Consider the following 27,777-nt stretch of genomic DNA (forward strand, 5'->3'; position numbering starts at 1 on the left):
GAAGGAGGGTACACCGTACAGCGCAGAAGAGGGATAGGCACGGGAATTAACCGCCGGCATTTCCTTCTCATGATTTGCAGTCACTGATGGCATGACATTGCACTTGTTCGTTTATTTTCATATCCTAGACAGATTGTCTGCATGGACTTTATCGACAGCACTATCTTACATATAGCTTATGCCGTCCTAGAATTTCTGGGGCTGACTAGTACATACTAATTTTGGACCTTTTTATTTCTAAAGAAAACACCCATTTCTTTCATGGCTGATCCAAATGTCTGGGCAACCTTCATCTCTGATCCGATCCACTTCGGCAACTTATTGCGAATATTCGGTGATGCATAGCGTCTATCAAGGAGAATCAGGGACGCCCAATCCCCACGGTGTCTTATTGCACGTCCTGTGGCGCTTGTATATAAGCAAAAAAATTTCATCGACACGCGACAACGCACCTATACTCTGGTTGACAGCATTCATACACATGTTTTCATACAGCTCCGCTGCGGCATCTTTCTGGCCTTGCGCTTTCTTTAGCTGACCTTTGTCCTCTAGCCGCTTTACATATTTCATCCTCTCGCGAAGCTCTGGGGACGCTAGGTTCGCGTAAGGAAGCCCGACAATGACTACCGCTCGAGCTAAATCATCGGTAAAATTCAGGCCCTCAGATAGCTTTGCCCCAATAACTGCGAAGAGCAATGCGCCTTTCTTATTGTCGACCTAGTTTTCATCCAATGAATCAACCCTATTCACGCAACGAGCGACTTACTGGATTATGGACTGCAAATGAGAATCCTTGCAGGATCTCATCGACATCTTTGGCTTCATCTGGCTCAAAGAACACCTATCCGCATCATTCAGACAAAATCAGTTTGCGGTGTCAGAACTATTTACTGACTTTCTTTTTCGCGTTGAACTTTTCTATAACACCACTTGTTTTCCAAGCATCTTTGCTCGTGTGCAAGAATCTATAAGACGGAAAGAACACGATCATCCCACCGGGAACGATGTTGGTCAAATTTAGGATGATCTGTCCCAACTCTCCGATCTTGCACATGTCCATTATTCAAAAGTTTGTTCATGGCAAATGTATTCGACTTACCACAGCTTTGTCTGCTTGCTTTTCAGCTTTATATTGGAGGTCTCCGCCACGTGGCCCCTTGGAAATTGTCATTGGCAACAGATTCCAAGGCGGGATGACATGACCGCAAGAGAAACTTGTCAACCTTTCACTTGGTAGATTCGGGAACAGTTGGTTCATGACATCAGATATCTGCCAACAATGTAAGATGCTATATCTTTATTGCTATCCAAAACGCCGCATACAGGTGACATGGTTCCGCCTGCAAGAATAATGGATCGTGCTTCTTCGATTACGTCCAAAAATGGCGGGGCTGGATTAAGGAGCTGGTATTTGATTTCAACATCTTCATGACCGGGGTTTCCCACAAGGGAAAGACTTATTCTGCCATCTGCGAAGAGAACGGATAATGTCTTGGCACAAAGCACGCGTAAATGTACGTACCTTCGCTTGTCGCTGTCAGCGAGCGCATCAAGTCTTCAACTGCATGTAAGGGTGGAACCGCCCCTTTCGGGGTCTGCTTAATCTTTGCCGAATCTACAAAATGACACTTAAACAAAGAGGATACACGATGTCAAAACACTCACCCATTCTTTTTTCATCCTGCTTTTCAGAATAAGCCGCAATCTTTCTTGCAACCTAAGAAAAACAAATTGTTAGCTGACGACGCAATGTAAAAATTAGCAGGGCGTTCTGACTTTACTTGTTTTCAAATATCCCGTAATCTCTAATAAATTAATCCCCGCTACCTTGTTTCCAAGCCGTTCTAGGAGCTCAGATACAGAAAGCATATCAACCTTCTGATTTTGACGTACATCGTCCTCCTTCCAGGATAGGGTATATTTCGTCAATGCATCGAGAAATGCGACTAGACGCTTCAAGTGTAACATGTTTACGGGAGAAAGGCGATTGCGAAACTTTGAATTGTAAATGCACACTTGTTTAAAAGATATTTCCAGGGTAGAGAGAGACAACTTGTGCGTCGACAACGCCAGGAGTGTTGGGATAAGGTCTACATCAAAGCCGTTAGCGAAATAAGGAATAATACATGTAATATGTAATTCACTGTGAGCTTCGTCAATGATAACGATTTGATCCTTTAGATCAATCCCGAGGGCTTCACGCGCCGACTTCTGCAACAGCAGGTTATAAGGTAAGGTCACGAGCTGCATATCGTTAGGAAGGTCATCTATTTGGTATAAGACTTACTTCTGCTTGAGATATGGCGCGCCTAGAGCCAAAATATGGGCATAAATTAACTATTCGACCAGCGGTGGCAAGGTCTTCAATATCTTTTGGCGAGGCCTAAGGTTAAGATGAGTGAAGCTTCGTAGAAGAAACTATGGCGGCATACCAGGATTTGATCTCGAAATTCAACCATACGGTAATCATCGCCTATAGGTGACAAAAATTGACAGCGTTTATCCCCCTTCTCTAGAAGCACGCTGAGTTTGAAGATACCGTGACATTGACACGGATAACCCACCGTTTAACAGTTCGCGACACGCCTCGTCAAGGTCTGCCTTCTTTGAACGAAGTTCGTCATTGACACAAAGCTGTTTTCGCGAGCCAAGCGACACTGTGCGTGAATAAGAGATTGTAGTGTCCGTGTCCACTTCATCGTCCGATTCTTCAGCAACACGTTTTCGGGGCAACGCGATCGAAGAGCAGGTCGACCGATTATCAACCGGAAAGAGCTTTAATCTCTTCATTTCTGGTATGATTTGGGTCAACTGAGAATGCGTGCGTGACGCGTAGTATATCTTGGTGCATGTAAGTTCTTCGTCGTCCAGCAAGTCCTGCCTAGAACCTTTCTCTAGCCTGGAGAAAGTATTAACATTGGATAGGGATAACGAAATGCAGAACAAACTACTTTTCCATCAATGTCTTGACCGCCGGCGATATATTATCGTTCTCAGCTGCTTCAGTTTCCGGAAGGAACACGTCGTCATTTTCTTCGTCGTTAATGGGGTTGGATTTCTCCTTCATCCTCTGAGAAAATATCAGGATATAAAAGGAAGATTCCATTCAGTGGGACTCACGGGTTTCTTCGAGGTGCGCGCCCTTGCCATTTTCCTCATCTCCGCTTCTTTCTTTCTGGCCTTAGCCAACCGCTGCTCATATTCACTTTCCTGATCTTCCAAGTCTCTTCTCAAACGCTCCCTGGTCTGCCCAGCTACCCAGTCATTGTCTGGTTGTGAAGTGAGCGTTAACACATTATTCTTGAGCATGTCGCCCTACCGTCTGCATCAGCCATCCCCAATGCCGCCAGTTTGCCTTTCCTCGCGCGATTCTTCTCATCCGTTAACCAAGTCAAGCTGGCACATAAAAGACTGAGTGTTTTTCCCTTCAAGCGCGTCAGTGAACCGTCTGGTTGGCAGAAATGAAGAATTATACTGTGCCAGTTGGACTCTCGATGATAGTGACCTTTCTTCCCTCGATAGACGTATAAAGATGGCGCATAAGCTCCACCTGTATCGGATAAGGAGAGAACGGAAAAGCTGGAAAGTCATCGGGAGTTGGTAGGCTCAGCGACATGACTGGTAACAGACGCGTCGAGGGAGTAACTTCAATTCAAATTGACACGATGATGACAAGCACGTGAGTTTCCGCTCCAATGCCGATCGGAAAAGTTTCGGATATTTAAATTAGACAAGCCTTCTTTGCTCTCACAATGATGTTGTCGCATATCTTTACTAGAACGCAGTGGTCAGCCTGGCTTGTAAAAAATTCCCGTCGTTCTATGTCCAATCTTAACCGTCCTTCTCCTCCGCCTCTTCCACGAGAACTTCAAAGAGAGTTCGAGGAACTTCAGCGCCAGGCCCAAGCACCTCTATCTTCGGGCACCCCGTTATCTGATGTGGAAGCAGAACTGGCAATGCACCCCGATGCGCGGAAACCCGTCAAGCCGGCCTTTGACGGGGATGTGAATCCAGTGACGGGAGAGCAAGGTGGTCCCAAGCAGGAACCCGTCAAACAATGGGGAACAGAAGATGGCGGGGATTGGAGCTTCAAGGGCCGCGTGTCAGATTTTTGATATCTAGTGGGAAGATTGGTATGATATTTCTCATACTACCTGGTCTGGGGTGCTGTTTCTTATTCATTCCCCCCAGGGATTCATAATGATATATTACTGCTTCTTGTACGCCGTCGGCTGTAATGCTGCTGCCTTCCTCCATGGCGTACGACGTCTCGCTTGCCAACTTGTGCATACTTGTATGATCGCAAGGGCCTGTCCATCTCTCGGAGTCTTCACTACTAGTCACTAGTCAATCGTGGCCACCTGGGTCTCCTTGGTAGACTGGAAGCAGTAATTATTTGATCGAAACAAGCACCCTACTTCGGGTTCCAGGCTTACTTTGTCCAGTTGACTTGGTTGTAAGAAGACCGTGTACGAGCCTCGCTATATGCCCACTGGTGTATAAAGATAGTGAATATCCACATGCAATTCCATGATATTCTCAAATGCCTCCCGTAAACTCTACTCCCGTCACACCCATGTAGATGATCTCAACCGGTCCCTGGGTCCCAGGAGTACTTTTTTGAGCATCTGCGCTCTGATGGCGCAACCATTCGGGAAATACATTCTACGCACATCATTTCTACTCGGGCCACAAGTACAAGTCAATACCGGCGCTTCCGAAAGTCTGCTTTTAAGTTATGGAGTGGTCTTACAATGAGTCCAGGCGATTCCCAAATAACGTACAGTTGACTATACCAGGTTCGACCAGAAGAACATCTGGACGGGCCGACAGCGTTACGAGTCTTACGATTGCTATGCGGAAAAATATCTGGCCTACGGGACACATATAGTTGGCCCTAGTTGAGGTATGTGCCTGCGTCACAAGATGGCTTCGAGAAGACAGGGATCCCTGTGTATTTGTACCTAACAGGGATTCTCAGAAGCATGGATAAAGTTCACGTATATGTTGAGTTGGCATAAAACGCCAGGATGTCAAGCTGGAAATTACGGATATAATGGCGTACTTGAACTGCTTCGAGTCGAAATAGTACAAAATTCAATCATTGATTATCTTCATCTGTCGATGTGTATCCATGGAGATTGTGACAAACAGCGGCGAAACGTAACATTGCCGGCTCATTCTTCCCTCACGTGTATTCTCTCCGAAAAAAAAACTGTCCACTCGTTGGTATCGTCTTTACGCTCGTCATTCTTTTCCCTTCATTCATTTGATAGCCCTTGCTGCATATTCACTCCTTGAACTTCTTTCTGCTGGACACTCTTACGTGATTAAATCGTTCGCTGCTGTGCAATTTTCCCGTGTTTTGTGACGTTGTATCCACTACACGTGTGGTCCCAATTAACCCTCGACAAATTTGATTGGTGAATACCATTCCTCTTGCGTCCTAGTACTAATAAATCATGTGCGTACCGTCCTTTTCAATCCTTTCCCCGGACTAACCATGTTGCCCAAGCTATCAGCACTCCTTTGATTCCAGCTATAGACTCTACTTTCGATGTATAACTTTCTCGCTTGCTCCTGACTCTATGCTTATTCGACTAGTTTCTCATCCCATGTCGTTTGCGGAATCTAATACCTATCCTCGACGACCTACTGCCAATCCATCAGATACGCTAACGTCATCTCGACGGAACGCTCACACCACCGTAGTTACTGCTTCATCATCGACTCCATCAACTACTTTGGAGAACGGCAGCCGTGACATAATTGCAAACGCGTCTAATAATACTCCACTCCTGCGTAGCCGGCCAAGTGAACCAAGAAATACATCCGAATCCGTGCCTATCCTTACAAAACCTACCATCAACTCTCATCTACTTAATCGTTCGGATTTTGGCACCAGGACGCTACTTACTTCCTCAGCTGGTTCATCCGGACTACGACGGCCTGCTGCCTCACCAATAACCCCAACATCTTTTGAGGAGGAACCGAGGGGATGGTGGACTGATCGCCGTGCTACACCTGTTCAAACGACTGACGCTCGACAAGGTAGTGGCTCAGTCCCAGCCTTTCCTGTTGGATTTGCGCCATCATCCAGGCACTCAATCGAAAAGATAAATCAGTTTACGCCAGTTCCTCAAGGTATGCTTGCAGGTTTTGGGGGGTAATTGTTCTTTACTCACATTTGGTCCCAGCCTCATCATCGAGATCGAGCACTAGCATGTTGAGCTCCAGGTCACTGCGTTCCGGTACGCACTGTCTTTCTTCCGTCGGTTATCGTAGTCTCATTTATGCTACGTAGCCGCCGATTTCATCGCTCCAAGAGCCGGTGTGTCAAAGTTACCCCTAAGACACGACAGTCTAATTTAATCTGCTGCAGTAGCATCGTCCTCGCCAGCGTCGCAGCTTCCTGGAGAAACTTCAAGTCCAAGTCACAAATGTATGCGTCTGACTGTTGCTATGGACCGCACCGTCTCATATCCGTTCAGCGTCTAGACGACCTCCCGGCCGACATGAGGAAGTTGCCTCAGGTACGTCACCGTGTTGTTTTTCTCTTGTTATCTCAGACTTTCATCCAGGAATGAAATCAGAGTCATTCAAATCACATAACATGAATGGTATCGTCATTCACTTAATTTGACCGCCCAAGTTCTGATTGCGCGACAGACCCCGTACCTACAACGATAATAACGACCTCTGAATCTCCCTCTAATTCCCGAACGTCATCTGGTGCGTGATTTAACATTCTTAGTACGAACAGATCCTTACAATATTCGCTTCATCAGAGTTGAATCCTACCCCAAATTACAAACCTCCATTGTTACAGCCGTCAATACTACGCCAAGATTCACGTCTGCCTTGTATGTTCGTTTTCTGTGAAATTCGTCTTTTTCTGATTACCAGGAATGATCAGCGTCGACGCCCTCAACTACCATGTCAACCCCTTCTTTGTCTCTACGAATGCCACGCGTTCGCGGCGAAACTTTACCTGAACACAAATCCTCATCACACCCCAATGCATCTACTTTTGGAAAGACGGCCTCCGCAAATATCCTGTCGTCAAGACAAGCTTCTACGCCTAATTCACGATCCCTCTCTCTACCATCCCTGTCTTCGACAACCACGTCTTCTTCACTTGGAGCTTCAGCGCCTTCTCAGACGCCGCCTTCATCATTGCCTTCATCGTCCACTACTAGCTCACCCCACTCCAGGAAAGCATCTGGTGACTTGTTACCTAATCACACCCACGAGTCCCGCACGAAACCGACATCGTCCTCTCCGGCGCTTGATGCTATTCCTCACAAACTTGCATTGGATGACATGAAACGCCTGTTATCCAAACCTGCGTCTATTCTATCAGGATCTGATTCAGACGGCTATCGATCACTGGGCCGCAGTGGAAATAGAACTGTGGTGAGCAGCGATGACGATGTTGGCGGAGGCGGTTATCGCAGCTCTCCGGGACGACTCAATACCCAGGTCAGAGAGCGTCTCGGCGTCAGAGCAGGGGCGACTTCGGAAGGGGACGAAGATCATTCTTTTCTCAGTCTCGGCCATACATTGCCTCTGCCAACTTCGACGGCGGTTACACAGAATTCCTCGACGGATAAACGTGCAAAGAACGTCTTGAGGAGGAGGCCGAGCAATGGCGCCAAGGCACCCAACCCAGCCATATTTCCGGCCTCGTATACAGAGGCCAAACTGAAGCCACGAACTAGAGTGGCATCGAGGTCAAGGTCACTTTCTACTAGTCCTCTACCACGCCATCCCCCCAGCGGAAATGATGTAGATACATCCGGGTTAACACCCGCAAGGGCAGTAGCAATGGCGTATAAGCAGCAACAGTTGGAGGGGCTGAGGAGACAGAAGGAGGAAGAGGAAAAGGTCAAGAAAGAAAGCGATGTGTCTACATCCCCGCCCTCTTCGTCCGGGTCCTCCACTGACCATGCTACACCGAAGGTTAGTAATACCCCGGAAGCAAGTACATCTCATTTGCCGGATAATACCGTATCTTCTTCATCGTCCCCTTCTTTAGCGCCATATTACACTGTCTTTGGTTCAACTTCGGGCAAGGTGATTGCTGTTGGTGGACCGGAGGATTCGTGGTCAGAGTATAGTCTTGGCCCCCAGCTTGTCAACGGGTTGGGTTCGGGCATCGGGCATCGCACCGCAAGTGTGTCCGTCGGTAAGCCCCGTACGTCGAAAAGTCTGAGCAGGTCGCTGTCACGTAAACTGTCGGGAAGGTGGCGGAAAGGCAGCATGGGGGTACCAGACGATGACATGGAGTGGGAGAAGATTGAACTTCCCTCCGTTGATCGCGAACGTGAAAAAGACTTGGAACCAGGGCAGGGCCGTCCCAGTCTGCAGGAGCGGAGAGGGCATCGGAAACCTGTTTTGAACGGTTCCAAGACTGAGGAAACCAAGTATCTCCGAGTGTCAGTGGACACCCAAGCAGGACCCATCGATGAACCCACTATGCCAGCCTCGAAGACGCCTAGGACGGCAACTCCGGCTAAAGACGCCTCCTTTGATTCAGCATTCAACAATGTACTTGGGCCGTGGAAATCTGAAACGAAGTCTGAACCAGGCAGCGGAGGAGGGAAGAAATTGTGGAAGCTGATAAAGCGCATTAGCACAAGTGGCTTACGGGACAAATTCTTGGATTCGCCTTCGGATTCTCCGTCAAGCAGTCCACCACCTGTTCCTGCGCTACCCAAAGATTATGCTTCAATGAACTACGGCCCAAAATCAATGGATGGACATGGAAGTGCTCCTCAGGCTGGAGCATTGTCGAGAATCATGCAAACTCGAACGTCGATTTCCGGTGGTCGGCCATCACAATCGCCTAAAGAAGGCCCCGCGATACGTCCTCTGCATCCCGTCCCTGCCACTTCTTCAAATTCACTTAGAGGTCACAGACCGAGTATCACAACGCGCTCGTCTTCTCCTGGGTCTTCAGATGTCGCGTCTTCAAAGTTTTTCCAGCGAACACAATCCCAGCGATCGTCGTCATCATCATATGGCGATGAAGTTCCACCTCCTGTTCCTGACACTGTTGTCGGTCAACACATCATTCCCCCAAGCGAGCTGTACAAATTGACCAAGAACATGCCTGCTGAAGAGGACGATTCCAAGTTTCGTCATCGAAAGTCGCTAAGCAAGGTTGTCCAGCACTCAGTGCGTACATCCACATCATCACTGGAAAGCTGGGTACCTACTGCTGAAGGGCCTTTACCATCTTTACCGACACCTCCCAGAACTGCATGGAAACCACCAAACGACTCAGTCCGAGCTTCGCCTACAATCCCAGAGTTCTCAACGTCAGCGCCTATCAATGCTTTCATAGGTCGTAGACCATCTGCTGTGGAATCCGCCTCTACTGATATCGCTGCTGATTTGAAATCCACGCCTTCTCGAACTTCTCGTAGTCTGCATAGACTCAGTCCCAGTGCGTCGAAGATATCATCCCCTATCCGAAGGCTGCCTTCCATACCACGCTTGTCCTCACCTCCACCTATTCCCGACACTCCTACTAACCCGAACCGCACATCCACTTCCTCGCATGCAACAGCTCGTCCCCGCTCCTACGCAAGCACCCTTACTACGTCGCCATCACCTACAGCTCAGTTCCGTGACCGAGCAACGATAAAACCTGCTTGGACCGAGCAAGAAAAGACAGATATGTGGAATGATCTGTTGGAGAGGAGTGCTCGAGCAGGAGGAACGCTTCATCTAAGAGGTGATCATGGCCTAGCATCGGATCAGTTGCGATTCTCAGCCGCAACCGTGAGCGATAGTGAGGTTGAATGAAATTTCCGATCTTGGTTTACTGCCTCCACTTTCATTTCACTTTTTACATATTGTATTATCATACCTTCTCAACGCTTTCATTGTTTGAGATACCGTACACCCCCATTTTTGTGTGCGCATATACGCTTTTAAAGCTGCATTCGATATATTTTTAGAGTAGCTCTTCTTTGTATATAGTAGTTGGAGTCCCTTGCTGTCATCATCTACGTTACACATCGCGAGGAACATCACTCCCTCTCATATCATTCAACTGTACAGATACCAACCCCCCTTCACCTATACCCTTTCACTCCCGTATAAAAACCATGTACTCCTGAGAATAATGGTACGCGTTAGGGATGAGAAATTGAATTTCAATCAGATCAGACGCGTTTGTAAGTGATCACGTTCTTGCAGAGTATTTACGTCTCCACGTCACCACCATCTTCTCACCGTATTTCAAGTTCGAACTTGTAGTTCATCCATTCATTCAATCTCATATTCCTATACTATTTATATGGGCCATACTCAAAGCACCATATTTTCCTCTGTATCAGCCGAAACAGCCTTGACTGCTGTCGCAGTCGCAGGTGCTGTGGGTTTTGCCGTGGTCCAAATTTCGAATTCGTCGCAGGCTAAAGCTCAGCCGCCGCCTCCAGAAACGAAAGGGAAGAAGAAGGGGAAGGGAAAGGCAAAAGGCAAAGGGAAGGAAACGTCTGCCTCGCTCCAGGACAGCAGCGCTAGTACTGCGGTTGAGCAGAAGGAGGTACCAGTCGCGAGTTCTGCTGAGGGTATTCCCGGGGACTTCGAGGCTACAAAGGTGCCTCCTGATGTCTCCATAGCATCCAAGGAGTCAATATCCTTGCCGAAGAAGAAGAAGAATAAGGGGAAGAAGAAGAAAGGTGCTGCGGCTAAAGCAGAATCTCAGTCGCCTTCCTCCTCTGCTCAAGTACCACCTTCGTCTCCTCCTCCACCACCTTCAAAGCTGCCAACAATGACAGAAACACCAAAATACCAGGCTGTTCCTACTGCTGAGGTATCCCAAGGACCAGCGACCAGCGGTGAAACCGACAAGTTGCGTACACGTTGACTTTTTGCTTGAGTGACGTGCTTACTTATCATACAGCAGCTCTAACACTGGAGCAACTACACCTACACGGTCTACTACTTCTGAGTCATCTCCAAGAGCAGCCCCTGCTGCAGGCTTCTCGTGGGGCGACTATGAGGATGCACACGATGTGGAAGATGATGATGAAGGTTGGGGGGTTGTGAAGCGGAGCCGTGGATCTCATAATGCCAGTATTGCGAACTTCTCGTCGAACGTGAACAGTGAGTCCTTAGTTCTGTGCTAGCCCAACCACTAACTTTTGGATATCAGAAACCGCATCAACATCTAACCAACCTCAGACAAAGCGTCAGCGGCAGAATGCTGCCCGGAAGGCGGCAGAGAAAGCGGCCAAGGCTGAGGCAGAGAAAGCGAGGCTGGTAGCGCTTGCTAAGCACCACGGAGAGCTAGAAAAGACTCGGATGTCAGAGCTCTCTAGCAGAAGAGGTGGGAATAAAGTTAGTGGAGGGATGACGGCTACTGTTGATGACAACGGGAAGCTAGTGTGGGAGTAGGGCATCTGTTATTTAAGTTCAGCTATTCCCTTTCACGGAACATTCAACAGGATGGATTTTTTGCAATTATTTGTTATCTGTATCAAGAGGAACCATCGTACAGGAAATATTCGTCTCCCGATTCCGAGTGACAATCAGACTCGTCCCAATCAGACTCGTCATCTGGTTCTGGAAGAATGAACTGGGCCGTTAGACCCCTACATATTGCTTCCTTCAGCTGGTTCTTCATATCCTGCTCTTTCGTGTCCTTCTGTGAAGATTGTACCCTCTGTCGATCTAAACGGAAAGAGACCTTCAGCTGGGGATTCGTAGCAAAGCGGCTTTTGATGGTCTGGACGATTCCTTTGAACTGCCCCCCGGCAAAACCAGTCAAGTAGATCTCCAAAGTATCCAGCTTCGGGAGAATAAACTTCTTATCACCTGGAGAATACCCCAGCGGCTTCAGACCTCCGTGCTTCAAAGATATTTGGGTTAATGATAGATGGGTGACGTTGGGGGAATACCGGAGAAGCTTGTACATGTCTCCGCACTCAAATAGCAATGAGCGAATGCTGCATCTGGAGCGATGGATGAGATCCGTAAAGATCTGAACATCTAGCACGACCGAGCCACTGACATGAAGCTCCGTCAATGCAGGAAGTGTCAAAGAGCCTATGAACCTGCGGGCGTGCTGTTTCATGGCGCCTAAGGAAAAATCATCAACGAAAGATATCCGCAGGCTTTGCAGATGAGATAATTGTAGGGAAAGGATTTTGCTGGGTGCCGGTCCATCAAGCTCTCGTATTTCACAGGAAATGAGGGAATGTGCTACCCCCCTGAGGTGTGACGTGATTTGATTCATGGGCATATCCTTGAAGGAGAGTCTGGTCAAGGTCTTTGGAAGCTGGACGACAGTTGTGGGAGGAAGCTCGGAAAGTGAGGCTTTTATTAGCTTGGGTGCGTCGCGGAACGTCCTAACCTTCTCTGTGTATCCGTCATCAAATTCAGCAGAACTGACGAGATCAATGCTTTCGAGGATTGGTAAAGCGACGCTCAGATGCGCGATATCAGATAGCCAGAGACGGGCCTTGAAGGTCTTCCACCGGCCGGAATGAGTAGGCAAAAGTTCAAGTGCGGCATCGGTAAGAACAGTGTCTGCATACTCGTCATTCCGTCCCGAGCCCAGTTCGATGTGAAGTGGGGCGTCCTTTGAGAGCCTGAAATACTCTTCAGCCATGGCCCCTAGCGAGAGATTGCAAGGATCCGCCGATCCAATCTCCTGATCCTTCACCGTCACGTAGCTCCATAGTACTGGTGTGGACCGTGCTAGATTTCTCCACCGTCTGCATACATGTGTGAGTACCCAGGGCGGACTTTCTAGGTCGAAGACGGTGTTCCTCGTGGTCGAAGCAAGGAGGATAAATACGGTGGTTAAGATGTCGACAGGAAGACGACAGATGGGGGTGAGCAAGGCCTTGTGCTGCTCGATGTAATTGACGAGATTTTCACGGATACAACGAACATTGCACTCGAAACGGACCATGTCCTGCTCCGCCTCAAGGACGACTTTCTTTACAAGATCTTTTTGGTGAGGTTCAAGGTCAAATCGCACCGCCAGTGCAAGATCAACCACCGGAGATGAATATATGGTTTGCGGGGCCGCTGTGAAAGAATCCATGCCAACATCTTCCATCTGAGCCACCTTTCAGTTCCATGCGTAGCGACAGTATGCATGTACTGACCTAGGTAAGGACTTGACGCGTGATTCAATTCAAGTAGTGGAGATCGCACCAGGCCCAACGTTGTGTTAAAGTCAGTGGCAGTGCCGACGGGAGAAACAATGGCAAATAATTAACTGAGAAAACCGCCGCAAATTCTTGAATTGGTGTGTTCGTCCGCTTCTTTCGAACTCGAATGTGGTTTTACTCTGTGTCAACGTATATAAATGTTGTTGTCTTCTCTCTATGGGCCTCAGGATAATTCTTGATTGAACACGTACGAATGGACATCAGAATACCCTTGTTCCCACGTGACATATGGGTCTTACATCTCTGGACTCTAAAGCTAACTATATTATTCCAACAAACCCGCTCAACACCAACGACTTGAAAGTGTTGGTCACTGGTTCTCAGTGCTATTCACCCCTTTCCAGCCCAACATGTCTGCTCAACCCACTATGTCCACGCCAATCGTTGGAAATTTTTTTGCAGCAGTTTATGGAGCCTCGAGCTTCGACTACGTATACTGCTTGCTCAAGTGACCCCAAGCATCGTCGCCTTGAGGCGCACTGACTGGTTGGATACTACCTCGTGAATTACCTCATTCAGCCCTGGCTATGGCCATCGTGATTCCAAGATTTCTGCGAATACCACCATCATTTCGTTGTATAGTCGATGATAGGAAGCCCCTGGTTGTGTTTTGGAGCTTGAATAATTCTGGTCCATCTGCCCGGTATTGATTCGTACTGTCGACTGGGGCGGGAAAAATCGTAAAATATTATTTACAGCGCAGATACTGTACATACAATAGTTACAACAACACTGATGCCTCAGCAAACATACCTTGACCGTCAATAAAGCCTCGACAGACGAGTGGCCAGTACTGCAAAATAAATGGGGATCACAATGCGTCACTTAATTCGGGCATTATGAAAAGCGTCGTAAGGGGTGGCGTTATATATGAGATGTGGGAGCAGGTGTAGGAGTACCGGTTGCGTAGACAGCAACAGTAGCAGGAGGGGTGGCAGGCAATGAGGTCTGGGCTGCACAGGCAACCTTGAGACCATTCGAAAAGGCAGTCAAGCCATCCGAACCAAGCTGGTCGGGCACCCCAGCGGGGACGGTGCCCACATAGGCGTTGAAATTGTAGATGCCGCAAATACAGTTTGTGACGATCTGCTTCAAGCTTGTATCGCTGAAGACAATGCTGCCGTTCCGGCTTAGCGCAAAGGCTTGCGCACCAATGCCCATGGGCACGGAAAAGGCGGCTGCACCGGCAGGGGCATCGTAGCTGTAATGCGTACCCCCAGAGTTTACGGTGACGGTACCGGGTGATTTGAGAAGAGACACAACGAAGACGCTGTCACTCAGAGTCTCCCAGCCGTTAGGGCGACCGTTGAAATAATTGCCGCTGGCATTGTTAGCCGGTCCCATTGTTGTATCCGTAGAGTCACAGTCGATGTCTCGTGGGGTAGGACGATACCAATAGATAAGTTTTTCGTCGGTGATATAGTTGGAAACGGATGCAGAACCTGCTTTGTATGCAGCAATGAAAGGCTTCGACATTTCAAGCCAACCCGAATGAGGCCTGTGACCACAGATACCATGAGATACACAGATCATGATGTCATAATAAAGTTGAATCACTGACATGTCATTAACCCATTTAGAGCCACCGTCATCGGTATGAGGGGAGGACAACGGCCCAATATAGTGGGATTCCCCGTAATCGTTCCATGTTTCGATTTCGACATACTGAGGTGCCAACGCGAGAATGTCATTCCAGCGCTGGTACCACAAGAAGTCGCCTGGGAACACCCAATTCTTGCTGTAAGAGACTTCGGCTCCAAAATGAGTCGAGAACCAAGGTGACGCAGCTATATTGGAAGGTCTGAGTCGCGATTGATTGACTATCAGCAGGTAATCGAAACGTACGGGAAACAAGGCTCTTATCGTCAATAGTCGACAAGTAGGAATCATCTCCATCAATGACAGAGATAATGATGCCACCTTCAGGCGCCTTATTTCTGCCATTATTGGGCCACGCCATCCAGTTCAAGGCGCCGTCCAACTTGGAAAAATCTCCTTGTCCAGGATGGAAGTTGGGGGCCATGAAGAGATCCACTCCTGCAGTAGAGCGGACCTGATCTATGTTTAAGCCGTCACCTTATGGGCAGGTTGTCAGACATTGACATGCAAAGCAACTTTGCGCAGCGACATACCCGCAAAAGATGAGACAAATGCTTTCCCGTTAATCTTTAATTGCGCTGATTTCGAAGCATACTGGGCAATTTTTGAGCCAACACCCGTGGCATCGGAGGCGCTCCACCAGTTGAAGTCGAAGGAAATGAAGACCTTCATGTCGTTGTTTGCTGCCGATTCGTACGCATATCCTAGTTGGGTGTCGGTGTAAGGATCGGTACCAATGTTAAGGGCAAATGCATCAATCCCGTAGGATTTGGCACGTTTCATGTCGTCATCAAAGGCAGAGGCACTGGTCCTATCAGATACGATGCCAATCTAACAATCAAGCATGAGCACGCTAGATACACGACGAGATAGGTTTGAATCCACCATGAAATGAGCAAATACAAGCTTTTCTCCAGTCGCCTCGCGTTTGGACAAGCCATGACTCTCAATGGCAGCACCCAGGGCAGCAGACGACGAGGCCAATAAGAATAAGAGGGACTGCAGGGTGCTATGAAGTTGCATCTGTAACCGATGAAGATGCATTCCCTATCTTTCTTCCTAGCCTTTATACGAAGGATAGACCGTGCTGTAGACTTTTTTGGGATGGTAATAATACCACATCAATAATGCACTGCCAAACTCCTCCAGCTTTTCGCACCTGAAAACATGGTCGAGGTAAGGTACTTGGATGAATAGCATAGTAGGATCGGTGCGACACATGGTCCATTTACATTGGTATGACGACGAAGCCTCAGTGTGGCAGGCCTGGGAGTAATACAAGCCCCACATAGCGCAGAGCCATGCTGTAGAATACACTCAGCTGCTGCAAGTAATGTCAAGTTAATCGGTTGGATGAAAGGTATAAATGGACCGCAGAGGCTTACTGACGGGAACTATAGAGTGTAGCTGAGGCCTTTGGTAGCCATTTTACTCAGTGCCTGTGATTTTAGATCCCAGATTGTACGAAGTGCAAGACACTTCATCAACGGAAAGGTTCCGAGATCAAGGAGGGTTGTACAGAAAACGCGAGTGTTGCAGTGTTCAGCTGAAGAAAGCATCTAGTCGCTGACGGATGAATGGGGACGGAAGGACCATATGTTGAACCGAACGGGCCACAGCATGAGGTTTGCTTCGCGATGGTGCCACAACAACTACAAGGTCAAGGCGTGCAACGAGGCTTGACAAGTGATAGAAAGGGTGTACGTTCCTAGTGCGCAATAATTTTCAAGAGTTATGTGATTCTGAGCGTCTTTATCAAAAAAGCTTAAGCTTATAGTTTAAACACAAAATTGGGCATCCCACTGAGAGGTTATTCCAAAGCCGCCATAATATCATTTCTGAAATAACAAGTACAGCCCAGATTCTGAGAGCAAAAATGAGAGAAAGAGCGTGCCAAAAGATAGCCGAGTAAAACAATAGGTGGATATCGAGGACAAGCGCATTTTGGAATAATTGTTTCCAAGGTTGGGACTCGGAAGGTCGGTCCGGTCTTGTAGGGGTTTGCCGCAAAGGCACGTGACGTCACCGACACGCGACAGCCGGCCAATCGCAAACCTTCGAGGACTATTGGCCTTTAAACTTCATCAACATCATTCACGCTTGCTGCTCATGGCCTCTCGTTCCCCTAGTCCAACTGAAAAACCAGCTGAAACAGGTGCTCCTTTCACTGATATGCATGACCATGATCCAAAAGATATCGGCGAAAAGAAAAAGAGGGTCAAAAAATCCCCCCAACCATTCGTTCGCGAAACGGGAAAATCACTGTTTCCCGTATCGAGGGTGCAAAAAATAATTAAGGCGGATAAAGTACGCGTGTATGCTCTCAAAAGTCGCGTTTGAAGGCTCTCATTATGACAGGACATACCTATCATCGCCAAAGAAGCCACGTTTCTAATATCTCTTGCCACCGAAGAGTTTATCAAACGATTATGTGAAGCTGCGCACAAATCTGCTGAGCGTAACAGCAGACAGACGGTGCAGCATAAGGATCTTGGTCCGTTGTCACTTTGAATGCTTTGGCGACTGTCCCTTGACATCACTCCTCAGCCACAATTGTCCGAAAAGCCGACGAATTTTTATTCTTGGAAGGTAAATTTGGAGTTGGAAACCTTTCAAACCTTTGAGATGATTTTAGACATTATACCATGGGCAGTAGCGGATGGTCCAGTTGTAAAACGCAAACCGAAGCAGCCAGGCGCTGATTCCAGCGGTGATGCTGGTCTCACGTTGCTGGATCAGTTTGTAACCAAGAAGGCGGCACCTGTCATTGAAGATGAGCCCGATGAGGATATCACGATGAACGATGACGGTACTATGACGGTTGGCTAGGAAATATGGTACGTCTACATTGTTGCTGTAACTCTTTTCCTTTTCAACTGACGGTCAGGTAATTTAATGTACTTCTAATTGTTGTACTTGTATATTATAAAATGGTCCTTGACGCGTTCTACTTGGGCCATCATTGCCATCACTCTAGCTTTCTATCTACCACACTACTTCGTTACTACAAGGCTTCCCTGTATTCGTAAAACCACAGGCGATTTACCCGGGAACGGAATCGGAGGGTTGTCACCTCGTCTCATTTGAAACCCTCCATGACACCTCGAGGCATCCCCAGAATATTGACTGGAGCGTTTCGTCTTGGTCTGGGTCATGAATCTACTTCGGCGGTTCATGATTATCTCAAGCATAGGTCTGTTTCATTTGTTGACGCCACCTTTGTCCAATAAGTGGATTGTCAGAAGCGCGCGAAGTGCCTCGTTGCTCAAGATTAATGGATATTCAGTCCAATTTCCAATGTTATCGAGGTGAGTTGAGTATTCGAATCCCCCCAGGTGCGCAGGTCCTGTCAAGCCTTGCGTGGCATGGGCGTTGACTTACCTGTGACACCCGAGGCTTACGGTTTTTTTGTATCTTGAGTTCCTCTACGGGCTTCCATACTCGGTGCCAACTGTAGCACAAGTACTACTGCACGCTGCACGCCAAGAAACAGGCTCAGTGTATATATATAGAACACAAGAGCGCGCATTATCGGGAATTTTTTGGCGTCATTCTGACTCTTGGGGACTACGCTCGTTTGAAAACATTGTGATCAATGAAGTTGAAGCTTGGTGAAGCAGCAGTGTAGTGAAGGATAGCTTACGGCAAGACGTTGACGGATAACACGTCTTAGGGCATTCAACAGGGACTCGAAATGAGGAGACACGATCGTGAAGGACTCGGAGACCACATAATCAGTCATGGGGATCACTGAGAAAACCTAAGCGTCCATTGTTGTGTCAGCTTATATCTTGTACGTCGCTCTTGTGTCTGCATAACAAGGAGATAGTTGAGCTTCAGCCCTGTAGAAAAGTGGCAAGGAACCCTTCGAAATGAGGGATGACATGAAACACCATGGTGAGTAGCTCAGCTGCTGGGGAGATCGTAAAACCACCATGTTAAGTATATACCGGTCACGGTCAATTCGTCAATAATGCATATTGGGGTAGCGCCTCCTAAATGTTAAAGGTCGATCGTAGATTGCAATCGGGGATCAACATTTTCGTGAATCAACAATTAATAAATCACCTCTTATTCTGCACTACCTCCTACGTCGACTCCCTTTCGAGGACGCAATCGTCCAGATATCAGTCACAAATTATTGGACTGTCGGGTCGGTTAAAAGATTGTCCATGCCCGTTGTCGTCAAGGAGCTGCGCCCTTGTTGACCGGTATTTATTTGTCGAATTTGTCATCAGCCATAAAAGTTGGACACGAGGCTCTCAGGCTCGAGTTGGTAGGCGAATCTGTAATGGCTGGAATGCAATAAAAAAGAGATATCTGAGACGATTGAGCAAGTACTTGACAAGAAGAAGAGAGAATTGTAGGATACTTATTGCGCAGCAAGCAGGATCAAATTGATCAAAAAGGTTGTTTGGTTTTGTGACGTCGTGACATACCCACTTTGCTCTGCCGCCTCAACTGTGAGGCATCCATTCTCTTATACCTACATTCTTTTCTTTTCTTCCTTCATTCTTTTCTACACATTAATATTGTTCATATGGCCCCTCTCGCTGGCAGGCCTCCTTATGCCACGGATGAACCAGATTCATTCTACGAAACTCCGCAGCCTCAGCGTAGAATTCGTCAACCCCAGCCTGAAAATCCAAATAATAGGTCTTCAGCGTACAATGTGTACGTACAGACCGAGTTTTTGCCGAAAAATGTTATTGACTTCCAGTTACAGGTACGACAACTATCTCGACAAGAAACGTCAATCCGGCACTGGCGCACTTGGGATGGGATTTTTGAATGGTTCCATGGAGGACGATGACGACGACGACGACGATTACTGTGGGCCTTCGTCAGCTGCCGAATCACGTCAAGCAGGTCCATTGCCTTCGAAGCATGCTGCCTTGGCAGCGGCGACAGCTTCAAATGGAAATCGAAGAGGATCACCATCTCCACCCCCACAATATATAGCCTCGCCTCGCCCTGGTTACGCTGCCCCCATCGCTGCTCTCAATAACCTGCCACGACCCGAGCCTGCTGCTGCCCCTGCTCGTCAACATCAGCCCCAGATTAGCGTCAACGCTAAGCCCCCTCGAAGCCAATATCCTTTCGTCCTTCCTATCAACACGGCCTCTTCTTCGCCTGTATCCATCTCTTCGTCTGTTCCCAGCACGCCCCATCCGCTCCAGCCCCCAATGACTCCGATCACACCGGTCTTTGCTCGCCCTACCAAGGGTGTGGATGTCAAGTTCAGGGATGAAAAACCCATCATACGAGGAAATAGCGAAGGGATGACATTACCGAAAAGAGGAGAGCGAGGCGACGAATTTTGGCGTCGTTTCAGCGTCATTGCTAAGGAAGAAAACAGGAAATCTTCAAGGTACGTCTCCTTATACCTTGCCGACGTCCTCTTATCCATGCTATTGTAGCTCCTGGCTCAAGAAGACTCAGAATGGTACGACACGGTTATCTCGATTGGTATGGGTTATTGGGACGATTTTGGCCATCGTACGTTCTGTCCTTTAGTCACGGTTCCGTTTATATCAATGATGGGGTTTTCCGACAGTGTGCGGCGGCTGGTATTGGTATTGGTTTTTGGATCTCACACAACAGTACATCGAGCTCGCAGCCTACCGCTATCGGTGGGTCTGCTGACAATGCTTCTACCGAAATCAACACGGATACGAGCACAAGCGACACTTCGAGTGTTTCCACAAGTCTACATGTCTCCGCAACGAACACGGTGGCCAGACGGTTTGTTGAGCCTAGGTACACAAGCAGTCCCTTACAGCAGGGACACCTGCGTAGAGTAAAACACCTGCATTGAGGTGAGTCCTTCAGTCATGAAGCTGAAATACGGTACTGATATTGAATGATGCTTTTCCTGTGGCTCCCTTTCATACAGAGGGCATCTTGGACCTAACTGGAGTAACATTCCGTTGAGTAAGAAAGGATCAAACATCTGCACCTACATCTGCCCTACAATAACTTATCTTTCTTGCCTTCTATTACTCGCACTGATTCGACCCCTTTTCTAACATTCGTGGGATAACCATTGGCCACTGTGGCTTCCCGTCCGCTCATTAACATTCCCCGTGTACACTCACGCATGTATTTATTGGTCCCCATCAATTCTGATGACCTGGCTTTCACAGATACCCTTCAACTACAGTATTGCACATTTCGATGTACAAGTCTGACTGATTGACCGCTTCGTCTTGATCTTGTTATGCACATAGGAATTTCAACAATTGCATTTTATCATTAAAGGAGTAACTTTTTGCAATATGATTTTATTTCTGCTCTCATGCGATGCAGCTGTCGCCGCCATGACGGGATGAGAATTCGTCGTAAAGGCGGATTCCAAGGGTAGGGAGCGTTTTCGTAGCGCGAATACCCACAATTTCTGTCGATACAGAGCTCCGCTTCATCCACAAAGATGGGCTGCCGGCGCCGTCTCTGTCTCAGTACTGATCTGAGGCTGAGGCTGATTCATGAGAGACATCGGCGTTGGTGTCTCAGCCTCATTGTCACCTTCATCCCGCTCACTGTCATTCAATACCTAACTACTAATCCCAGGCATCGAGGCTCTACCTCTTCTCTGTGTTGTCAGTAATCCTTGTTGCCTGGTGAGGCCCCACCTCCATTCTCACCTTACAAAGGCTCATTCAAACAGTTTTCTGGCCTCACCCCATCTAACCAAACTCCATCTAGTATTACTGTACTGTTATTGTACAAGTCGCTAGCGAGTTTTCTATCTGTGTCACAATCAGATTGAGGGCAGTTTTTAAGGCCCTCGTTGTAGCCAGTCGTGTCTTATTCCTTGAGCAAGCAGCAGAGGCTCCAGGGCACTACCCAAAACGGGATAACTCCAATCTTCCTTGCAACCTCCATCTCCAGATCCTCGACTCTCGGCATGCACTCATCCGGGACGCCCCCACATAAACGCGCACGACGCGATCCTGGCTCGGGTGTCAATGGGAGTGCGTCTTCATCGCTGCCACCGCTGTCTCTGTCCATCCTCGGAGTTGAGCCATTAGATGAATTCATCAAGGAAATAGCAGATTTTATCCACCATATGATCATGACGAAACCAAACATAGCAGGCAATGTCGAGGTGGAGGCCAAGGTGGGGGTGCTGAGGGACAACGACCGTGGTGCGCGGCTCATGCTGCCTGTGCTCGTCGAGACAAGTATGTGATGCTTCCTTGCCGCTACCTAGCAGTTTTCTTTATTTCATTGCCTGCAGTTCTCACGCCTGATGCTGTGGATTGTCGATTTGAATCCAATATGACTGCGGTGCGATACTACAAAAATGGCATTAGATATTCATTCTTATGTGGACTTTGTGAACTTAGCACCAGCACAAGCACTACAATACCCTCCTCAATAACCTGAAGACTTCAACTGCGACGGGCGCCTCAATAGACTACCATCATCTATATTACGTTGACACGTTCTACACGGGGGATAACAAAGAAAAAATCCGTGTCACTCGCGACGAGAAGACAAGGAATGTCGTAGAGTGTATACGGAAAATTAAGCTTGGAACACTCAATATCTATAGTCCCAAGCGTGCGGCGGATTGGCGGGTAACGGTGAATTTAGAGGTGCCGGGTGAGTGTGCGAAAAGTGTAAACTGAAGAAGTCTGAAATTTGCTAGTGACACAGAACCACATCCGCTGGGATCATCAACGATGACGAGGCGGAAGGACCGGATGAACTACACTCATGAGGAGTTCGCCATTGACCTGACGCAGGTCACCAAGTCGAGCGTATCTGGTCCGGTAAGAAAGTTACTCTCTTCCTTGCATGTTGCCTCATGCTTTCCTTTGTTTTAGCCAGAGATCCTGCACGAACTCGAGCTCGAGATTGCCCGCTCAGAGTTTTTGCTGTCAGCGGCTGCCCATCGCGGAGACCCAAACGTTTCGGAATCAGAAAGGTTCGCATTTGACGAGCTGATACGGGCGTTTGTGAATAATGCAAGGATATTGGTCCGGAATTCTATGGCCACCGACGGGTGGCATTAACGACAGAAGTACCAGTCTACAATATATAGTAGTGCACAGAATTCATTCGTGGTATTCAGTAAGACCAAGGAGCCCAATAAATTAGAAAAAGCGAGTAACCAACCCGGATGATCAAGGAACAGAACGATGGATTACAGCCCTCCAACCTCAACCATATCGCCATCCTCCACATCGGCGTCTCCAATTTCAACTTCGTTGCCCATCTTGTCTCCTTCAACGTATATTCGAGGATCCTTGGCTAGCATTCCTCGTTTCTTTGTCGTGCTCGAGGTACCTCCGCTCATGACCATAGGGTACAGATCAGCCAATCCAGCCTTCCTCAGAAACGCCCTGACTATTGCACCACAAGTCGTTGTAGGTCGAACCACAAGTACTATATCTTGTGTCGTTTTGTTGGAACGCAGAGTAAGTTTGAGCTTCTCTCTGTCGTCTTCTTCCTTATCCGTGTCGGGTACTACAGGAGGTGCAGTGAAGAAGGTATCTGGTTCATCATCATCATCCGACGTAAGATTCAGACAACCATCGGTGTCTGAAGTGATTACAATCAGGTCGGGGACTGCCGGGGGCGACTTAGTGATTCTGGACTTCGATGAACGGATATATTCGTATGTTGTCTTGTTACAAGCAACTTTCGTTGGAGTCAGTACCGTAGGTAAATGTTACGACCTGGAGATTCCTACCGAATTCCGCAGAGCTCCATATACGCAGAGTGTTAGGAGTAACAGATGGAAAGAACCTCCTGTTCTGATAGGTCATGACTAGATTATTCGTCAAAAGGCTCTGGCTCTCCGCTATAGCCTCGAAAAGTTCGCGGAAGGTTTCATTCTGAACAGGAGTGTGAGTACAGAAAGGACCAATGACGCGTCAAGAACTGTACCCTATTCATCTTGAAGACTTGAACGTTAGATGAGCCACCTTGGTTCTCGGGATGAGGCTGCCATCTGACAGAAATTTCCAGTATGGCACTAGCGCCAGAACCTTCTGACGTGATTTGAGAGGCAGAGAAACTGGCCTTAGACCGCCGGGCTATGCTGGCAAGTTCAGGATCAAGTATGGGATCCGCAGAAGCATCCAAATCATCGTCAAATAGACCAGGCGAGGCAGGTCGTGGCACGGGAGCAAGAGCTTGCCTGGATCATCATGAGCAAGAATGAAGGAAATCAAGGAACGACCAACCGAATGACGTTCCGTGCATTCTGTAGTTGCTGTATAGGTATAGCAGGGGGAGGTGTAATGGATCGTGAACGACTTCGTTGACGGTTTTCGCGTTTCCGTTTGAGTTTGCCAGGGGTGGTCTCGATACTTTGCAACGCTGAATCATCACCATCAGAGGCATCTTCCGAGAGAAGTCTATCGGAAAGTGTCGTCAAAATTTTATCCGTACGGTGAATTTAAAGACACCAACCTCAACAGGTTCTTATCCCTCTGCCAACGAGGTACTGCATCATTATTCGCCTTTTTCTTTTGTTTTCTACGTTGCGGAGACGCGTCTTCATCGCGGTCACTGTCAGGAGATCTGCTCCTTGGTCTCTTCTCTACCAAAAGGAGAAGATGAACCCTTTGCTCCTCTACGCGGTGAAGGCGACACACCTTTGTTTTTCTGTTCCAGCTTTCGCCATGTGTTCATGTCTCTGGAGCGGTTACGCATGAACATTTCATCGCTATCTTTGACGACAAGCTCTGACAGCTTGGGTATTGAGGAAGTCGAGGAAGTAGGTTCGGCATTCTTGTGCTTGATGATGGGTCGGGGCCTGGGACGGGACATCGTTCTCAGTAAGTGACAGATCGTGGGAAATTCCGAATTTTGCCGTATCACGTGGGCTCTAAATGCCCTTTCTCTTCTACCGTTCTCTCACTCTAAGACTCTACTCATATGTTCAGTAAACGCGTAAAGTCAAAGCCCTTGCAGCGAACAAGACAAACATCGCCCGAAGATGACAACACTGATGGGACACCAGTGACAGGAGACGATTCTCCGGGTACTTTAGTAACCAAACTCAAGAAGAAATCTAATAAACCAAAGTCGCGGCTCAGTTTTGGCGGCGCTGACCATGAGGTTCGCGTTGTCAATTCCTCTCCGAATAGAATGCTAATCGTGGCAAGGAAGGAGGGTGGCGAAGAAGTTTTTCAGGTGAAAAAGTCGAAGCTCAGTAGAAAATTGACGCTTGCGAAACACTCAGCGTATATTCTTCCACCGGCTGTTCATGCTCCACCTGATATATCTCCTGCAGAGGCATACTTCCCAATCTCGATCAAGCCACTATCTCGCCGAATCGTGGACCAAAGTATGACCAAGCCTATCTCAATGAGCTCAAAGCTAGCAACCGGCGAGCACCAGTCTCGGACCCATACGATGCAGACATGTCGATGGATATATCCATGGATACAGGCGACCTCTCTATACAAAGTGTAGATGATGTTGAAGCACTTGGTACGTCTTGCCTGTTCACAACTGAACATCTTTAACCTGTACTTATCATCAGTGGAAACCAGTATACCCTCTGAGTCATCGATCAAGGTGGCCAAGGAGCACCGGGAGCGGCTCAGAGTTACAGGGCAAGAGGATTTCATATCTCTCTCCCTGACGCGGCGGACCGAAGATCTGGGACCACATCCTGAAAGTCGACTGGTGAGGGAAGATGATGAAGTTGGGGAAGGGGATGACGGTAGATATATTTGTTCGATATCTTTGACTGCTGCTAACGAGTATCAGAATTTGCGGAATATACAAGTGCACAAGAAAGGATTGCTCTTGGCAAAAAGTCGCGGAAAGTGGAGGCTAGCAAGCGTCGAGATGCTATGAAGGAAATGATCGCTGACGCGTTCGTACAGTCCAATTTTAATCCTTACTCTATACTGACCGCTGTTCCAGTGAAGAAGAAGACGAAGAAACGATGGAGTGGGAGCAAGAGCAACTGCGCCGTGGAGGAACGACAGCATCAGATCCCTTCCCATCTTCCTCAAAAGTTAGACAGACATATAAAGCGGCTTCAAGTAAGGAGATTTGGTTTTTCATAGTTTTCCAAGCTAATCTCATGTAGTTCCGCCTATGGCTGCTGTACCAATACTTGGCCCTGCTTTAACTCGCCTGACGCAGCAGCTGACTCAGTTGACAACTTCTCATGCCACAAATACTGCAGCTTTAAATTCCCTCGCTCAAGAGAGAGGAGAGCTTGACGACAGAGAGATTGAAATGCGTGGCATGGTCGGGAGAGCCGAAGAAAAGAGGGCTTGGTTTACCTCTTTCAGGGAATGGGTAGAAGGCGTTGCCGCCTTTCTTGACGAAAAGGTATGTAGTCATGTTTTCCGGAATTAATGGGTACTGCGGACTGATTTGATTTCCAGTATCCACTGCTGGAGAAATTGGAAGAAGAACATCTGTCACTACTGCAAGAAAGGAGAGACATGGTTAAGAAGCGCAGAACACAGGACGATGAAGATGACCTTTCAACTTTCTTGGGGAATCTTCCTCTGCCTGCCGAAACAGAGGAGACGGATGATTTTGGCAGAGGTGTGTCGAAGCCAAATTTAGCGACACAGAAGGCGCTTCGACGTGCCGCGCGCATTGCTAGGAGGCATCAGCGCCGAAATGATGAAGAAGCCAAAGAAGGATATTCGACGGACTCGGAGCTTTCGCCTTCAGATGAACAAGCTTATTGCACTGCCGTAGAGTTTCTGGCCACAAAGAAGCAAGACGTTCTTTCTGATGTTCGGGCTCCAGAGTTTCGCGACCCTGGCAAAGGCAGATGGAGTGCGTGGCGGGAACAATATACAGATAGCTATGTCAATGCCTATGGTGGGCTAGGGGTTGTCAGCGTGTGGGAGTTCTGGGCAAGGTTGGAGTGTGTGGGGTGGAATTGCATAGAGGTATGCTTACGCTCAATATTTGCAAGTCATACTCATCTTTTCGGGTAGGAGCCCCGAAGCTTGGATGCTTTCACTTGGTATAAGGGCTTGTACGAATATTCACGGCCAAATAATGCCGAAGGTGGCGAATCAGAACTGGGACCAGACGGTGACTTGGTGGCATCGATGATTACGACAGCCATCTTACCCAGAATGTGCAAGCTCTTGGGAGGTGGAGCCTTGGACGTCTATTCAGCCGGAGACATCAGGAGAATGGTTAATATAACTGAAGAGGTTGAGGCGAGCATCGAACCAGGGAATACCAAGATCCATGTAAGTGTTTCATCACAGAACATTCTACTAGCGCTTTGGCTGAATTGTCGGACTAGATGCTCTTCAAAACGATCTTAACTCTATTTGACGATACCATCGCGGAGACTGAGGCTCTTGTTTCGAAATACAGGTCTCTGGACCAGACCGCAATGACCTTCAACCCAGAGTCAATACCGGCGCGTAGAAGGTTCCTTACGAGACGAATCAAACTGTTACAGAATCTCTCGCGGTGGAGAAGATTTACTGGTGAACGATATGGTATTGGACAGACCATTACAAGGCTCGTTGATGGCACGTTACTACCCGTTGCAGGAGGAGGTTGGGATGCCGGCGGAGAAGAACTCATGCGCAAGGTCAGATTGACTGTTTAATGGCTTTCTTATCCCTTACACTGTTATACTAGGTGTCCAAATTGTTGCCGGACGAGCTTTCGGGGAATCTCAAGAATCGCCTGAGATAAGTGTTTAAGTGTCTCGTGTACTTTGTTATTTGTGTAATGATTCGGGGTTCCATGGTTAAGTTAATGGACTGGTAGATTCGAGGATATTCTCATTCCACGAAATGACAGCACCATGGCTACGGTCATTCTATACTGTCATCTCCAGAATGCCTCGACATATTGAATTGAAGCACTCGTGACCCGCATAACAGAGTTCTGGTCGTGCGAGGCTCGTTCCGCTGTCGAACAACTAATTGTATCGTTTTCGTTGACGGCTGAATACATCTCGTGTTGTTGTCCTAAGGCATGACGTCAACTTTTGATGAACAGAGGGGTTCCT

The 27,777-nt window shown here is 48.0% G+C and overlaps 13 protein-coding genes across 13 annotated transcripts; 9 read left to right on the forward strand and 4 right to left on the reverse strand.

The window, feature by feature from the left end:
• Positions 1–89: 89 nt before the first annotated feature.
• BT62DRAFT_1076858 (DNA repair helicase) lies at positions 90–3,626 on the reverse strand. The gene is made up of 17 exons (XM_043179253.1): positions 3,476–3,626; positions 3,320–3,425; positions 3,121–3,269; positions 2,952–3,070; positions 2,565–2,899; positions 2,433–2,512; positions 2,288–2,383; positions 2,145–2,244; positions 1,777–2,090; positions 1,666–1,717; positions 1,523–1,615; positions 1,324–1,469; positions 1,100–1,270; positions 896–1,045; positions 767–841; positions 453–717; positions 90–400 (listed from the first exon to the last, which is right to left on the reverse strand). The coding sequence occupies exons 1-17, from the start codon at positions 3,614–3,616 to the stop codon at positions 216–218; spliced, it is 2,577 nt and encodes an 858-aa protein (XP_043039288.1). The 5' UTR covers positions 3,617–3,626; the 3' UTR covers positions 90–215.
• Positions 3,627–3,754: 128 nt separating this feature from the next.
• Positions 3,755–4,549, forward strand: BT62DRAFT_950680 (uncharacterized protein; the record flags this gene model as incomplete). The annotated part of the gene is made up of 2 exons (XM_043188151.1): positions 3,755–4,133; positions 4,192–4,549. A coding segment is annotated over one exon (361 nt), but the record flags the coding sequence as incomplete, so codon positions are not given.
• Positions 4,550–5,180: 631 nt separating this feature from the next.
• Positions 5,181–10,272, forward strand: BT62DRAFT_1076861 (uncharacterized protein). The gene is made up of 10 exons (XM_043179254.1): positions 5,181–5,464; positions 5,516–6,144; positions 6,198–6,251; positions 6,305–6,331; positions 6,383–6,442; positions 6,492–6,533; positions 6,582–6,620; positions 6,670–6,732; positions 6,789–6,863; positions 6,917–10,272. Exons 2-10 carry the CDS (start codon positions 5,589–5,591, stop codon positions 9,811–9,813), a joined length of 3,813 nt encoding a protein of 1,270 aa, XP_043039290.1. The 5' UTR covers positions 5,181–5,464; positions 5,516–5,588; the 3' UTR covers positions 9,814–10,272.
• Positions 10,273–10,309: 37 nt separating this feature from the next.
• BT62DRAFT_1006823 (uncharacterized protein) lies at positions 10,310–11,412 on the forward strand (the record flags this gene model as incomplete). Its single annotated transcript, XM_043177279.1, has 3 exons — positions 10,310–10,866; positions 10,919–11,121; positions 11,171–11,412. 3 exons carry the CDS (start codon positions 10,310–10,312, stop codon positions 11,410–11,412), a joined length of 1,002 nt encoding a protein of 333 aa, XP_043039291.1.
• Positions 11,413–11,513: 101 nt separating this feature from the next.
• BT62DRAFT_180375 (uncharacterized protein) lies at positions 11,514–13,280 on the reverse strand. The gene is made up of 3 exons (XM_043179950.1): positions 13,134–13,280; positions 11,726–13,084; positions 11,514–11,678 (listed from the first exon to the last, which is right to left on the reverse strand). The coding sequence occupies exons 2-3, from the start codon at positions 13,082–13,084 to the stop codon at positions 11,610–11,612; spliced, it is 1,428 nt and encodes a 475-aa protein (XP_043039292.1). The 5' UTR covers positions 13,134–13,280; the 3' UTR covers positions 11,514–11,609.
• A 120-nt stretch (positions 13,281–13,400) lies between these two features.
• On the forward strand, positions 13,401–13,815 carry BT62DRAFT_932957 (uncharacterized protein). The gene has a single exon (XM_043186454.1). It carries the CDS (start codon positions 13,428–13,430, stop codon positions 13,680–13,682), a length of 255 nt encoding a protein of 84 aa, XP_043039293.1. The 5' UTR covers positions 13,401–13,427; the 3' UTR covers positions 13,683–13,815.
• Positions 13,816–14,063: 248 nt separating this feature from the next.
• BT62DRAFT_896188 (uncharacterized protein) lies at positions 14,064–15,821 on the reverse strand (the record flags this gene model as incomplete). Its single annotated transcript, XM_043183248.1, has 5 exons — positions 14,064–14,697; positions 14,761–14,986; positions 15,045–15,275; positions 15,332–15,629; positions 15,684–15,821. The coding sequence occupies 5 exons, from the start codon at positions 15,819–15,821 to the stop codon at positions 14,064–14,066; spliced, it is 1,527 nt and encodes a 508-aa protein (XP_043039294.1).
• Positions 15,822–16,970: 1,149 nt separating this feature from the next.
• Positions 16,971–17,627, forward strand: BT62DRAFT_897159 (histone-fold-containing protein; the record flags this gene model as incomplete). The annotated part of the gene is made up of 4 exons (XM_043183290.1): positions 16,971–17,105; positions 17,157–17,292; positions 17,346–17,387; positions 17,434–17,627. The coding sequence occupies 4 exons, from the start codon at positions 16,971–16,973 to the stop codon at positions 17,625–17,627; spliced, it is 507 nt and encodes a 168-aa protein (XP_043039295.1).
• A 1,627-nt stretch (positions 17,628–19,254) lies between these two features.
• Positions 19,255–20,952, forward strand: BT62DRAFT_932960 (uncharacterized protein). The gene is given in 7 exon segments (XM_043186455.1): positions 19,255–19,472; positions 19,525–20,169; positions 20,219–20,297; positions 20,356–20,627; positions 20,638–20,639; positions 20,657–20,660; positions 20,693–20,952. 4 exon segments carry the CDS (start codon positions 19,339–19,341, stop codon positions 20,614–20,616), a joined length of 1,119 nt encoding a protein of 372 aa, XP_043039296.1. The 5' UTR covers positions 19,255–19,338; the 3' UTR covers positions 20,617–20,627; positions 20,638–20,639; positions 20,657–20,660; positions 20,693–20,952.
• Positions 20,953–21,136: 184 nt separating this feature from the next.
• BT62DRAFT_932961 (uncharacterized protein) lies at positions 21,137–21,563 on the forward strand. The gene is made up of 2 exons (XM_043186456.1): positions 21,137–21,418; positions 21,466–21,563. Exon 1 carries the CDS (start codon positions 21,229–21,231, stop codon positions 21,403–21,405), a length of 177 nt encoding a protein of 58 aa, XP_043039297.1. The 5' UTR covers positions 21,137–21,228; the 3' UTR covers positions 21,406–21,418; positions 21,466–21,563.
• Positions 21,564–21,643: 80 nt separating this feature from the next.
• On the forward strand, positions 21,644–22,916 carry BT62DRAFT_932962 (mRNA triphosphatase CET1). Its single transcript, XM_043186457.1, has 5 exons — positions 21,644–21,982; positions 22,039–22,088; positions 22,148–22,406; positions 22,461–22,576; positions 22,631–22,916. Exons 1-5 carry the CDS (start codon positions 21,706–21,708, stop codon positions 22,817–22,819), a joined length of 891 nt encoding a protein of 296 aa, XP_043039298.1. The 5' UTR covers positions 21,644–21,705; the 3' UTR covers positions 22,820–22,916.
• On the reverse strand, positions 22,767–24,596 carry BT62DRAFT_932963 (uncharacterized protein). The gene is made up of 6 exons (XM_043186458.1): positions 24,410–24,596; positions 24,225–24,354; positions 23,996–24,169; positions 23,697–23,949; positions 23,500–23,644; positions 22,767–23,447 (listed from the first exon to the last, which is right to left on the reverse strand). The coding sequence occupies exons 1-6, from the start codon at positions 24,582–24,584 to the stop codon at positions 22,951–22,953; spliced, it is 1,374 nt and encodes a 457-aa protein (XP_043039299.1). The 5' UTR covers positions 24,585–24,596; the 3' UTR covers positions 22,767–22,950.
• On the forward strand, positions 24,577–27,751 carry BT62DRAFT_950695 (uncharacterized protein). Its single transcript, XM_043188152.1, has 11 exons — positions 24,577–24,875; positions 24,927–25,000; positions 25,051–25,250; positions 25,303–25,485; positions 25,533–25,641; positions 25,692–25,813; positions 25,861–26,108; positions 26,165–26,686; positions 26,735–26,998; positions 27,055–27,351; positions 27,402–27,751. The coding sequence occupies exons 1-11, from the start codon at positions 24,693–24,695 to the stop codon at positions 27,456–27,458; spliced, it is 2,259 nt and encodes a 752-aa protein (XP_043039300.1). The 5' UTR covers positions 24,577–24,692; the 3' UTR covers positions 27,459–27,751.
• Positions 27,752–27,777: the final 26 nt, after the last annotated feature.

Source organism: Guyanagaster necrorhizus (genome assembly GCF_019112545.1).
Source record: "Guyanagaster necrorhizus MCA 3950 unplaced genomic scaffold BT62scaffold_14, whole genome shotgun sequence".
Classification (NCBI taxonomy): Eukaryota; Fungi; Basidiomycota; class Agaricomycetes; order Agaricales; family Physalacriaceae; genus Guyanagaster; species Guyanagaster necrorhizus.